A 12,268-nucleotide genomic window follows, 5' to 3' on the forward strand; every position below is an offset into this window, starting at 1 on the left:
GGGTTCCTCTCATCCTGAGATGAGATGGAGCAGCCCTGGCACACATGCAGGAGGGATCTCATGGCTGTCCCTCATTCTCCTACTGCACAATCAAGGTATTGAGTGGCTGTCACCAGTCCTGTGGGGTGGGAATCAAGCTCAGCCCATCCTGGGGAGCTCTGGGGCAGCAGCAGAGCTGCTCAGCTCTCCAGGCCTTGCTCCACATGTTGTGTGGCTCCACAGAGTCTGAGCCTGAGCCCAGAGTGGCCCTGCTGCCTGCTGGGGACTTACTCTTGGGAGGGCTATTTTAAGGCTCAACCAAATCAATAATGAATGCTGATTTAATTGAGGAGGGACAGGGGACTCAGAGGTGTCCTTGAGATGTTGCCCAGGGAAGGAGGAGGAGGTGACCCCCCTCCCCTTCACACCCATCAGTCTTCACCTTGTTGCAATTTGAGCACTGGCAGAGTCAATGGGACAAACTGCTGAGCTGAGGAAATCCCTGCTTGTCTGGGTCTGCTGCTGCAGGCCAGGCTGAAGGGAGTGTGGGCAAATGCCTCTTCTCTGGTGCTCCAGCCTTGTCCTGCTTTTGGGATGCTTCCTTGGAGGGCTGCACAGGATGGGGAGGTTTCCCAGGCTGCCTCACTCATCCATGAAACACCCAGAGCACAGAGTACCTGGTCTCCTCTGCTGCCTCTTGCCTGGGCTCACTGAGGGCCAGCAGTGGATGTTGCCTGGCTTACCCAGGGGGGACAGAGGCTCAGAAAGGTCATCCGTGTCCCTGCTTGTTCCTAGAGTTATTCCTCAGCTCCACTGGCACTGAACTGCTCTCATGAAGCAGAGCCCTCCCTCAGTTTGGCTCCTGAGAGCAGACAGGGGTAGTTGTGCTCAGTGGTGCTGCAGGGATTTGTTTTGCTTTCACCATGCCGTGTTGGCAGCACCAGGTGCTGCTCTGGCACACACAGGTGCTGCAGGGACTTGTTTTGGTTTCACCAGGACGTGTTGACAGGGCCAGGTGCTGCCCTGGCACACACAGCAGGAGCAGGGACTTATTTTAGTTTCACCAGGATGTGTTGGCAGGGCCTGGCACACACACAGGTGCTGCAGGGACTTGTTTTGGTTTCACCATGATGTGTTGGCGGGGCCAGGTGCTGCCCTGGCACACACAGAGGGAGCAGGGATTTGTTTTGCTTTCACCATGCCGTGTTGGCAGCACCAGGTGCTGCCCTGGCACACACAGGTGCTGCAGGGACTTGTTTTGGTTTCACCATGATGTGTTGGCAGCACCAGGTGCTGCCCTGGCACACACAGCAGGAGCAGCAGCGGTGGCTCTGTGTTGGGCCCAGCCTGGCTTGGGAAAGCAAGAGCTGCAGGATGGCTTCAGATTGCATCACAGGGCTGCTCTGCCCCAGCCTTCTGCCCACACAGCCCCAGGTGGAGGGAGGGTCGGTGGGACCATGAGATCATCGAGCTGAGATGTTGTGCAACACAGGACAGAGAGTTCACTCATGTCCCCTTCCCAAGTCCAGCAAATTGCCTAAACTGAAGAGGACTTTCAGGAGGAAATCCCACCTTGATCTGACAACACCAAAACCATCAGCTGCTGGTAGTTGAGCTGTCCAAGCCCTTCTGATGGTGGTTGTTCACCCTCAGAAATAAATCCATGGCTTATGATTCCTGATGAGAGTCTTAGCATAGTTTGGATTGGAAGGAACCTTAAAGCTCATTCTTGTTCCACCCCCCTGCCATGAGCAGGGACACTTTCCACTAGACCAGGTTGCTCCAAGCCCTGTCCATCCTGGCTCTCAACACTTCCAGGGATGGGGCGTCCAGAACTTCTTGGGGCAACCTGTGCCAGGGCCTCACCACCCTCACACAGTAAAGAATTTTTTCCTGATATCTAATCTAAACCTGCTCTCTCTCAGTTTGAAGCCATTTCCCCTACCTAACCTCACCTTCTGCCTTCCACTTCTGCTGCCTTTCTCTGCTTTACAGCATTTTATTCTTCAGAAGCACTTGTGTACCAGGGTAAACTCATTTCTTGCTCCTTTTCTGTGAGCCCTGTGGGGTGTTCACTCTTGCCATGTTTTTAGCAGCCCCAGAGGTTTTGGTGCCATGCAGGTGGGAACTTTCCCTGATGTGCTGGTGATGGAGCCAAAACTCACATTAGCCTGTTTGCCAGGGCTTTGCTTTGGAGGCACACAGGATCCCAGGAGCCCTGGGCCATCCTGATGCCTCACACCCAACCTCATGGATGTCTCATCCCCCAGGTGCTGCCTGCTTCCCTTTGCTCCCCTCTCAGTGTGTCTCTGAACAGGCACTGAGCTCACAGATATAGCTGGAGCCTTTCAAAATCTCACATTGCTCTTGGGTGGAGCTGCTTTCCTTTGGAATCTGATCCATTTGGGGCTTTCCTCTTCTGTGCTCAAGCTCTACTGTAAATGCTGCTGTGTCCAGAGACCCCTCGGGCTGCTGACCAGAGGTCTCCCAATTAGCCCTGTTAGAAATCTTGCTGGGTCATTAGCAAACTATAAAAGTACATAATTACATTCCTGTAATGAAAGTATGTGACTGCTTCTTTACCATTATCTAGTAGGAGCACTTATTGAAGGCTTCCACTTTGCCTGCTTTATTAATTTTTAACTCTCTCTAATAATGGGCTTCTGCTACTATTATATTTTCTGCCATTACTACTTCTATTAAATAATTCTGCTATATTTTTTCCCTATACTTGAAAAAACTTTGCATTACTATGGTCAGTCAAGGATGTTTTTTATGTCTTCTCCATTTATTACACCTTTTTCTCCTTGCTTTTGCCTACCATTTCCTATGTTTGATTATGTTCACTTTGCCTCCTATGTTTTAACTTAGGTCTTTGCTTCATCATGCTCTCAGTGACCCTTTTAACCCAGATGCTTGCTGGAGCACTGGGGCTTCTGGCTCCCTCATAAACTTCTTCAAGAACTCGGTGTTTTAATTCACCATTTCCCTACCTAGATTTCCTTTTCCTCTATTCTGTTTATATTTTTGCAGGAAAGTTTCTGTTGTGGAAACATCAGATGTATCTCCAATCCCTTGGTTCCATGCTCTGTTGCCCACATTAAATATATTGAGGTCAAAACTTCTGGCCTTGAAAAACTGCCAATTTATGTTCCAATGACTGATGCTTATCTGCCATAATGCAGGCTAAGCCTTGATTGAGTGGCTTTTGTGTTAGGGAGGTGCAGATTTTGAAGCATTGATGACTTCCTAGTGCCAGGATCAAGATAGTTTCCCCGTCACTGAGTATCCACAGGCTCCCTGTGAAATGCCATCCCTGCCTGCAGTGGCACATAAGGCATGTGGCATTGCCCAGGAGGGCAGTGGTAACTCAGGTGGGTGAGAATGTCCCAGCAGAGATGAAATATTGCAAATAAAGATGGGCACAGCACCAGGACTGGGGTTTGCATACCAGTAATAATTACCTCTTCTGGGAACTTGTGCAAGGAGTGAAGCTGTTTGTGCTGTGTTCCAGGGCTTGTTCCTTACATTGCTTTCAAAGAGTAGCAGTGATCTTAGCATCTTTAGATTCAGAATCCTCTTGGGATCAACAAAAGCCAAGGAAATAATTGTTTCCTGGTGTTAGGTTTAAAACCTTCAATAAACCTATTTACCTGTGGAGAGGTTTGACAAAAGGCACCAGTTTTCAATGCTCTTATAGTCTGGCACAGTCTGCCAGCACCAGGAAAAGTATTTAAGGACCCAGAATTGCAGAATCACACCACTCTTTGAAAAAAGACTATGAGGAAATAGTCATTGACTAAAAATCAGGATAAAGCAAGTTATTACAAGCATGGGGCCATCCTTCAAAAACCCAAAGCTGCCTTCAAATGAGGTAGACTTTGGCTGGGCAGCTCATCCTGGAATCTGTCCTGACTTGCAGTGTTAGTAAAAGAGGCTTTGGCAGCAGACCAGCAGGACAACAGGCAGAGTTCCTCCATGAGGAGTGGTGATCTCTGCCTAGAACTGCTTTGGTGCTTGAAGGCTGGAAAGGGACTAACACATCAGCAGTTTTAACAAAAAGCAGTTTTTACATGCTGAAGGGAGGCTGGGAAAAGAAGGCACTGAAAACTTAACCCTGTTAAGAAGACTTTTCAATTCTGAATGACTGGGAGAGAAAACATGGATAGAATTCAGCATCACCAAGTGTAGAGAGGTGGAGTAAGAGTGTGCTGTGCCCCTTCACCCATCACTGACAGAGAAGTCAAGGTTTGCCCCAGCATTGACTCCTGGGCTTCTCTTGTGCCTCAGGACAGTTCCTGAGGGTTATCCTTGAACTGACAACCTATTGTAATCTTTTAGAGAAGAGCAGCTTGATGTTCAGTCCAAGGATGAATTACACAACAGGAATTGTGAGGAAAGCAAACCAGAACAAAACCAAAACCACATTATGCCTTTGTGCAAATCTGCCACGTGGTTGTGGTTTGGATGCTGTGTGTGCCTCTGACTGCACCTCTCCAAGGAAAACCTGGGAGAGGTGTTGGGCTTCAGGGAGGTGTGGCAAAAGGGACAAAGATGGGACAGTTTCAATGGGAGAAACTGCACTGCCTGGGGCTGATCCTGTACAAAGGACTGTCATGAGGATATGGAATCACAGCTTGCTGGAGGAAGTGACTGGAGAGGAGCATCTTGCTGTCTCTACCACCAGAAGGAAGGGGTTACTGAGAATAAATATTAACAAATAAAGCGAGTAGGAGCCAAGCTCCAATCTGAATTCCTCCTGCTACACACAGCTGAACTGTGGAATGTTGCTCTGAGACATGTTTAATGCTAAAGGCTTACACAGTTTCAGAGGACTCTGGGCAAGAAATCCCCAGAGGAGCAATAAATATGTAAAAAGGATGTCTGGCTTGGCCTGTCCCTGAGCCACGTGTAGCCAAAGGCTGGGAAAGTACATGTGGGTGGGAGCAGGACATCAAAGACATTTGTTGTGATGAAATCCCTCCCAAAAATGAGCTTTTAGGCAGGATCAAAGCTGGGGCACTGGCCTGCTTGGGGTTATTATGCACTGTGAGATTCAGTGAGTGCCCTCCATAATAACAGAAGTTCACTGCACTTGCTAGTGGGTATTCACAGAATAATTTGTCCTGTTTCCATTTCAGATGACAGCCTCCTGTCATCCCTCCCTGGCTTTGCTAATCCCAGCTAGCAATCTGCCTGTAGTTATGCCTTGCTCCTTGATCCCTGTGGATGTGGTGGAAATTGTGCTGTGTTTGCTTTGCCACGCTGGCCCTTCAAGAAGGCTGCAACCCCAGAGAGCTTCTGCAGTCACAGCACAGCTTGTTCCTCCAGGCATGGCACTCCTGGTGCTGCCAGGGTTTCCACCTGCTGTTTCTAATAGCCTCTAGTAGAGGAAAATGTGATTAGACTGGGGTTTTTCCTTATAGCTGGTAAATCTGCTGATTTCTCTTTCCAAGCCCTGAGTTTTGGGGTGAGCTCCAATACCCTTCCCTTGTAGTGCTGAATGTTCTGTGAGCCTCTTGCTGACAGTGGGTCCTTCTGCTGGTGAGCAGCATCTGTCCCATTTGTGCCCCCTTCTTTTCCCTGCCCATCCATGGGGGCTGGTGTCCCACACAGCCTTGACTGCGCTTCCCAGATGCTGGGCCTCACCTCATCTGTGGTCTTGATAATGAGGAAGTCCAGAAACGAGATGCCACAAAACCGAGGGGATGTGTCTGTGCTTGGGCTGAACCTGGCTGGGGAGTGTGGGCAGCTCTGCCTGAGCCTGCTAAGGGCAGAACCAGCCTCAGCTCCCTACAGAAGCCTCTCAGGAGTGGGATTTACTGGATACCTTCCTCCCCACACACAGGCAGACAGACACAGCTATGTGAGGCTGTGCTGGCTCCAGGCAGCTGCTGCCACACTGGTATCAGGAGCAATTAATGCTGAGCTGACCATGGGCCTCTGCAGAGCTGAGCAAGAGGGATGCTGAGCTGCAGGGCAGTGCTCCTGTGCATGTGGGCAGCAGCAAGCACAGAGGGCTCTTCCCTGCCTAATTCAGGTTGGCATTGGAAAGAAGTGCTGGGAGGCCCAACAGGCACGATCTCTGCTCAGAATAGTCCTTGTGCCAGCTCCCAGTGTCCTGCCATGTCTGCTTACTGAAAGGTGTAGCAAGCTCTGAGCTGGCTAGGGCCCCATGGGGGGCCAAGGCTTAACTATAGGAATTGCTAAATCACGATGAAATAGCAAAAGAAGCCCCTCTCTTCCACCTTTCAGACCCCAACTTATCTCTGTAACCCCACAGGTTACTTTTCCTTAACCCCTACTATTGGACAAGTTTGGATCCCCTCATACCCCATAAAAAGGGCTGGTTTAGCCCATTCTGGTTAGAGAAGCCATCACTGGAACCCTTCACAGACCCCTCAATAAAACCATCACTGTGGAACCCCAGGACATTTTTCTTCTCCTCTCTCACATCTGCTTCCCCACTAGCCTGGGCACCTTAGCAAGCAAAGAGCTGGAATCCTAAGGGAGCTGATAATCACTAAAGAGCTGATAACCATTGGGCTTGCTAAGGTAGCCAGGGGCTGAGAGCAGCCTGGGTACTTGGATGCTCTGTCCCTGTGAAGGACTGAGCTATCTGCCCCTGCTGCCTGCTTGGGGGCAAATCAGCCCAGCAGGATTAGTAAGGCACAAGCCAACACTTCCCAAGCCCAGGGCTGGTCTCTCAGCCTGCCCTTGCCCCTGGCTCGTGGCTGCCCTGTGCCCAGGCCCTGAAGCTGTGTCTGTGTGGTTTCAGAGCCGTGTCCCTCCACCCTGCTGCAGCGGCACATGGCAGACCTGCTCCGCAGCGACCGGGACCTGGCCCCCAGCTTCCTCAACAGCGTCCTGAACCAGCTCAACTGGGCCTTCTCTGAGTTCATTGGCATGATCCAGGAGGTGGGTGTGCCCAGGGCTGTGGGCTGCAGCACTCCATGGGTGCTGTGCCCTGCACACACAGGGGCTCAGGGCACAACTCACTGGGCTGGGGGTGGCAGCCCTCCTTTGGGAAGGGGCTCCTTTTGAAGCTGTCTCCGTTGCTTGGCAGATCCAGCAGGCAGCAGAGCGCCTGGAGAGGAACTTTGTGGACAGCAGGCAGCTGAAGGTGTGTGCCACCTGCTTTGACCTGTCGGTGAGCCTGCTCAGGGTGCTGGAAATGACTGTCACACTGGCCCCAGAGATCTTCCTCGACTGGAACCGCCCCTCCTCAGAGCTGCTGCTCCGCAGGCTCGCCCAGGTACCCTCTTGTGTGGAGAAGCAGCATCTGGAGGGGCGTGGGGACCCCTCTGCCCTCCCTGTGGATGTGTGCTGAACCAGGGGCTCCTCTTGCAAGTGCTGTAGTTCTTAGAGGTGCTGCAGAACAGGTGGTGTTCCCTAAAATCTCTGAATATCGCTAAAATCTCTGAATAGCCCTAAAATCTCTGCATATCAACTGCTCCCCTCCTTTGCAACTGCTCTGGTCACAGCTGATTTGTACCTCTGCTGGGAGGGAGGGTGACAGCTGCTTAAATCTTCCTTACGAGGGGCCAGTAAATGCTGAATTCTCCTGTGACAAGCAGTGCCATGAAATGTGGAGAGAAGGTGTGATATATCTGGGTAAGGAGCTGTGGAGAGTGTAGCTGGTTTCACAGGGCACACACTCCAGTGTTTGGGCAGGCATCTTGGTCCTTTATCCTTCAGTCCTAGAATTTGGTGCTAAATGTCTCCACTTTCCTGCCACAGTGACTGGGACAGCCCCATTCCAACTCACAGCACCCCTTAGGCTTCAGTAAATTCATTTATTTTCTAAAGCATGAGCAATCCTGGAGAGCCCTGAGGGCAGCCTGCCCTTGTACACACTGGGTTGGTGCAGAGCAGTCAGATGTACCTTGGCAGTACCACAGAGGTTCATCTTTGGGCTCAGGGCTCTGAGCAGATGAAACAGAGCAAGAGGTAGCAGGGTCTGGTACCATAATCATGAGGGAAGTGCTCAGCTGAGTGAGGAGGAAAGTGAGAGGCCCTTAGCAGGTGGCTTTGGCAAGCTGGGGAATGTGCAGCAGAGAGTGGGGTGCTGCAGCTTCCTCCTTGCTTTCCTGCTGCTGTTATGAAGCCATGCCCCAGCACTGACCAGGCCCACAGAGGGGTGCAATGTTCTGCTGTTGTGCATTGGGGCAGCAGGAAGAGGGATTTTGCATTTTAGAGATGGAGCTCAGCTTGCAGCAGTTCTTCAAGCCTGGAACAGTCCCTGCTTGTCCCACTGGGGGTTTGGGTGAGAGCTAATGGTGGCTAATGAATTGTGGTCACAGCTGATTCCATCTCTGCAGTTGCTCTCTGCACTCACCCCATGCTTCAGAGCTGTAGGTCCATCCTGCTGCCAGCTCCAGGCAGGGCAGGACCTGGGCTGTGCTTCACCCTGCTGACTCTGCTTCTGCCCAGGGCTGCCAGCTCACCCTTCACAGGCTCTGGCTGTCCTGGGGACTATGGCTTCTGCTTGCCAGGGGCTTTTCTCTGCAGAAGTAGCTCAGCTTCTGCAGGTGGGAATTCAGATTGAGGTGGGAGGTGACATTCAGGTGTCTTGACCTCAGACTGACTCTTGTCTGGGAGGTTTTGGTTTGGTACAACCACTGTGATGTGGTACCAGTCCTTCCATGCCAGGGCCAAGCTAGGTGTGTGCTGTGAACCTCCCGCTGTGCATCCACCAGCTCTCAGGCACTGAGTCCAGACTATAGGGACATGCTGCCCCAAAGCTCTTCGGATGCTGCTCACAGGAAGGCCCGTCCAGAAAATACAAACCCTCTCTGCTTTTCCCTCCACAGCTCCTGAACCAGGTGCTGAATCGTGTGACAGCTGAGAGGAACTTGTTTGACAGAGTGGTCAACCTCCGTCTGCCAGGTGAGTGAGTGCCCTCTGTGGGAGTGTGCCTTGGGGAGGGAGGGAGAGGTGCCTTGGGCTGAGGGTTAGTGCAGAGCTGGGTGGGATCAGACCTCACACCTGCCTGCTCTGCCTGTCACACAGTGACAGAAGCTCTGACCTTTCCCTTTTGCTCCCACAGGGCTGGAGAGCGTGGACCATTACCCAATCCTTGTGGCTGTGACAGGGATCCTGGTCCGGCTGCTGGTGGACACTGATGTTCAGGGGTGAGTGCCTTTTGCCTTCCAAAGCACGGGGTCTCTGTGTGTGGTACTGCTCTGGGTGCTGCAGTGGGGCATGGGAGGTGTTGCAGGAGCAGCATGGGGTATGGAGACTAAAGTGAGGTGAAGCTGATGAGTGTGGAGCAGGCAGAAACCAAAGAGCCACATTCCCAGTCTTGCTACTGCTGGGTGCAAAGCTCCTTCCTGTGGTGGTGGAAAACCCTTGTGAGAGGTGGCTATGGTGGAAAACCCTTGTGAGAGGTGGCTGTGGTGGAAAACCCTTGTAAAAGGTGGCTGTGAGATGCTGTACTGCCAGCACATGTGCACCTTCCTCCTTGGGATGGGGCTGGCACTGTGTGACAGGACAGCTGCTGGGGGAAGGTGTGGGTGCTGCGTGTGACAGGGCTGTGCTGATGTGGTGACACATCACAGTGCTGCAGCACACAGGGATGGCTGGAGGGGAGCTCATTGGAGCTCCTTCACCCTGGGCCCCTCTTAGGAAGGCATCACAATGTGTGCAGAGCTCTCTGGCTGCCCAGACCTGTGAGATGGTCACCTCACACAAAGGCAAGACAAGTCTTCTCCCGGCACTTGGGTGATGCTGATTTTAAGATTAAACAAATCTTGTCTTCACAGTAGCCAATTATTCAGAGAGGCAGCACTAGGGGAGTGTTGTGGCTGGACAAAGCCACAGCTGACCTGATCATTTATGTGTCTGTGTCTGCTTGTACTGAGCACTGCAAATAGACTTATTCAGACACTCTGCAGCCCGGCCCTTGCTGTCTCCCAGTGTCATTTGCAGGTGTTTTGCCTGGTCACTGTTTGCTGCAGGCTGCTGTGGGAGATGGGGCTGTTCTGTCTGTGCTGCACACCCTGCTTGTTTTCATGTTTGGAGCACACAATAGTGTCTGGCTTTGCAGGGAGCAGAGTCCCAGCTGGCCGAGCAGCTCAGCCCTGCAGCCACTCTTTCAGCTCCTTCTCTCAAGGACTCAAAGATGTACACAAATATATCTAATTATAACCTGCCTCCCGTGGCTGCTGCACCACTCTTACAGCCCCAAGTGTGACAGTGGCAGAACCTGGGCACAAGGGCATTGATCAGTGGCCTTTCTGGGCTCTGAACAGAGGTGGGTTTTGCTTGCCCTCAGAGCCTTGCTCTGTGGAAAGGGCAAACATCATGAATTTGCTGCCACAACTAGACACTTCTTCCTGAAGGGAAGGGAGAAGTGATAAAACCCTTCCCTGCATGCCAGCATGAGAAGTCCTTCCCTGCCTGTCTCTCCATTGAGCATGTGTCCCAGGTCAGGTCACTTGTCAGCTCAAAATGGGGAAGTGGAAGGATTGTTCCTCAGTTTATCACACTCCAAAGAGCACTGGGAAGATGGCAGTGGGATATCAGTCACATCCTTCCTAGCCTGCAGGGAGTCCTGAAGAGACAGAAAGCTTCCAGACTGTTCTTCCCCTGAAAAGCCTGTTGTGCTTTGGGTTTGTGAATTCCAGGCAGGCAGTGTCATCACCAAGAGGCACTGTCCCCTGTGTGCCAACAGCATCCTTCATGCCTCAGGCTGCACCATCACAAACCAGAGACACTGTGCTCCAGGGAACTGGCAAGTCTCTGATGTTCAAGGGCTTTGTAGTCACTTCCCTGAGCTCTGGAAAGGAGAAATAAATGCAAAATAGTGGAATGATGTGTGAAAAGCATCGTGTCCTTAAGGTGGACCTGAGTGAGCAGAGAAGCAGAAGGTGGAACAGGAGGAAGCCCAGGGAAAAATATCCATGAAGCAAAATTCTTCTGTGTGATTTTGCAAAGCCATCACTAAACCTGAGGTTTGATATGTCAGTGATCTATAAAAGGCAAGCAAATGTTGCAGGGGAGCCACTGAGGTCAATCAAGACAAAAGAACCAAGGCAGGCAGTGTGGAGACCCTCTAGTGAGCAGAGGGGATGGCAGAGACCAGGCAGAGATCACAGGCAGTGTCAGGGGAAGGGATCACTGAGCCCCCACACCCTTGGCAGCACTCTGAACTGAGGCCTGGGTGTTGCACCCCTATTACAGAGCTGTCCTGCTCTGTGCAGCCACACTGGGAAATGGCAAACAGAGGTGGGATGGACAGAACCAAAACACTGAGGCTTTTCTGCTTAGCCCTGCTTTCATCCTCTGTCCAAGGCACCATCACCACAGGCTGCTGAAACCTGGGAGGTACAGCTGGGGTAGGAATCACCCAAAACCCAGGGAATGGTGCCTGTCCATGGTGCCTGGCCCAGAGCACAGCAATGGAAGCCTGTGTATCCAGGTGCAAGAGTAAGGAATGGAACAGGAGAATTCAGACCTTTCTATTCACACTCTCATGAGAGATGATTGCCATGGCTGAAATGATTTAAAGGGTCATGTGTGTAACCAGGCTCTCCAGAGCAGACCCATTCACATCAACTCATCTGTACACAGCTTTCCTTTTTCCTTTCTCGGTGCAGCAAGCAGGATAATAGGACAGGCTTTAGTCCTTCCCCAGAAGCACTCAGCCTGGGCAGTGCTGCAAGCTGGTAGAAATCTCTCCCAGGCGCCATTTGGTAACTCCCAGATTGAGAGAAATCATTAACAGAGAGATTTTCCAACCCACATTTGCATGTAGGAACGTCCCTGTGGGAATTACCAGGGACAGGGTGACCCTGACTGGATCCCTGAGAGGAGGCTGTGCCCCAGAGAATGAGGGCAGGGACAGGACCCTGGGAGACCTCCTTGCCTTGGCTGTGCATTTTCTGGTTGCCTCTAACCCAGTAAGCAGACACTGTGCCAGGCCCTTGGTTGGAAGGTGCTGCAAACATCTGGGACATGGGGAATGGGCTCATCTGGTGCTGAAGGAATGAACTCTCATTTATGGGACGAGAACATTGCAGTGGGGAAGTTCAGTAAGTGAGAGCCAGGGCCCTGCCAGCTCATCCAGTCGTGTTCTCAGGCTGCAATCAGATGCCTCAGCTGCTCCTTTCCCAGCACAGGACACTCATCCAGGCATTGAGTCCTCCTGCTGAGGACTCCTGGCATCAAGCAGAGCCATTAAAGCACAAGGAAAGGGAGCATTGCCCAGGCTGGGCTGTGGGGAGAGCTGATCCATCATCCCCGTGGTCCCTGGATGGAGCAGGCTGTGCTTTTGAGGGAGCAGAGG

The 12,268-nt window shown here is 51.9% G+C and overlaps 1 protein-coding gene across 2 annotated transcripts in view; it reads left to right on the plus strand.

The window, feature by feature from the left end:
* Window positions 1-12,268, plus strand: part of RNF123 (ring finger protein 123) — a 45,228-nt gene that overhangs the window by 24,300 nt on the left and 8,660 nt on the right. For both annotated transcript variants that reach the window (XM_058813218.1, XM_058813219.1), the window contains 4 exons: window positions 6,758-6,897; window positions 7,046-7,234; window positions 8,793-8,868; window positions 9,029-9,113. In XM_058813218.1, coding sequence (XP_058669201.1) covers window positions 6,758-6,897; window positions 7,046-7,234; window positions 8,793-8,868; window positions 9,029-9,113 — 490 coding nt within the window. The remainder of the gene's footprint in view (window positions 1-6,757; window positions 6,898-7,045; window positions 7,235-8,792; window positions 8,869-9,028; window positions 9,114-12,268) is intronic.

The sequence above is a fragment of the Ammospiza caudacuta genome, chromosome 12 (genome assembly GCF_027887145.1).
Source record: "Ammospiza caudacuta isolate bAmmCau1 chromosome 12, bAmmCau1.pri, whole genome shotgun sequence".
Lineage (NCBI taxonomy): Eukaryota > Metazoa > Chordata > Aves > Passeriformes > Passerellidae > Ammospiza > Ammospiza caudacuta.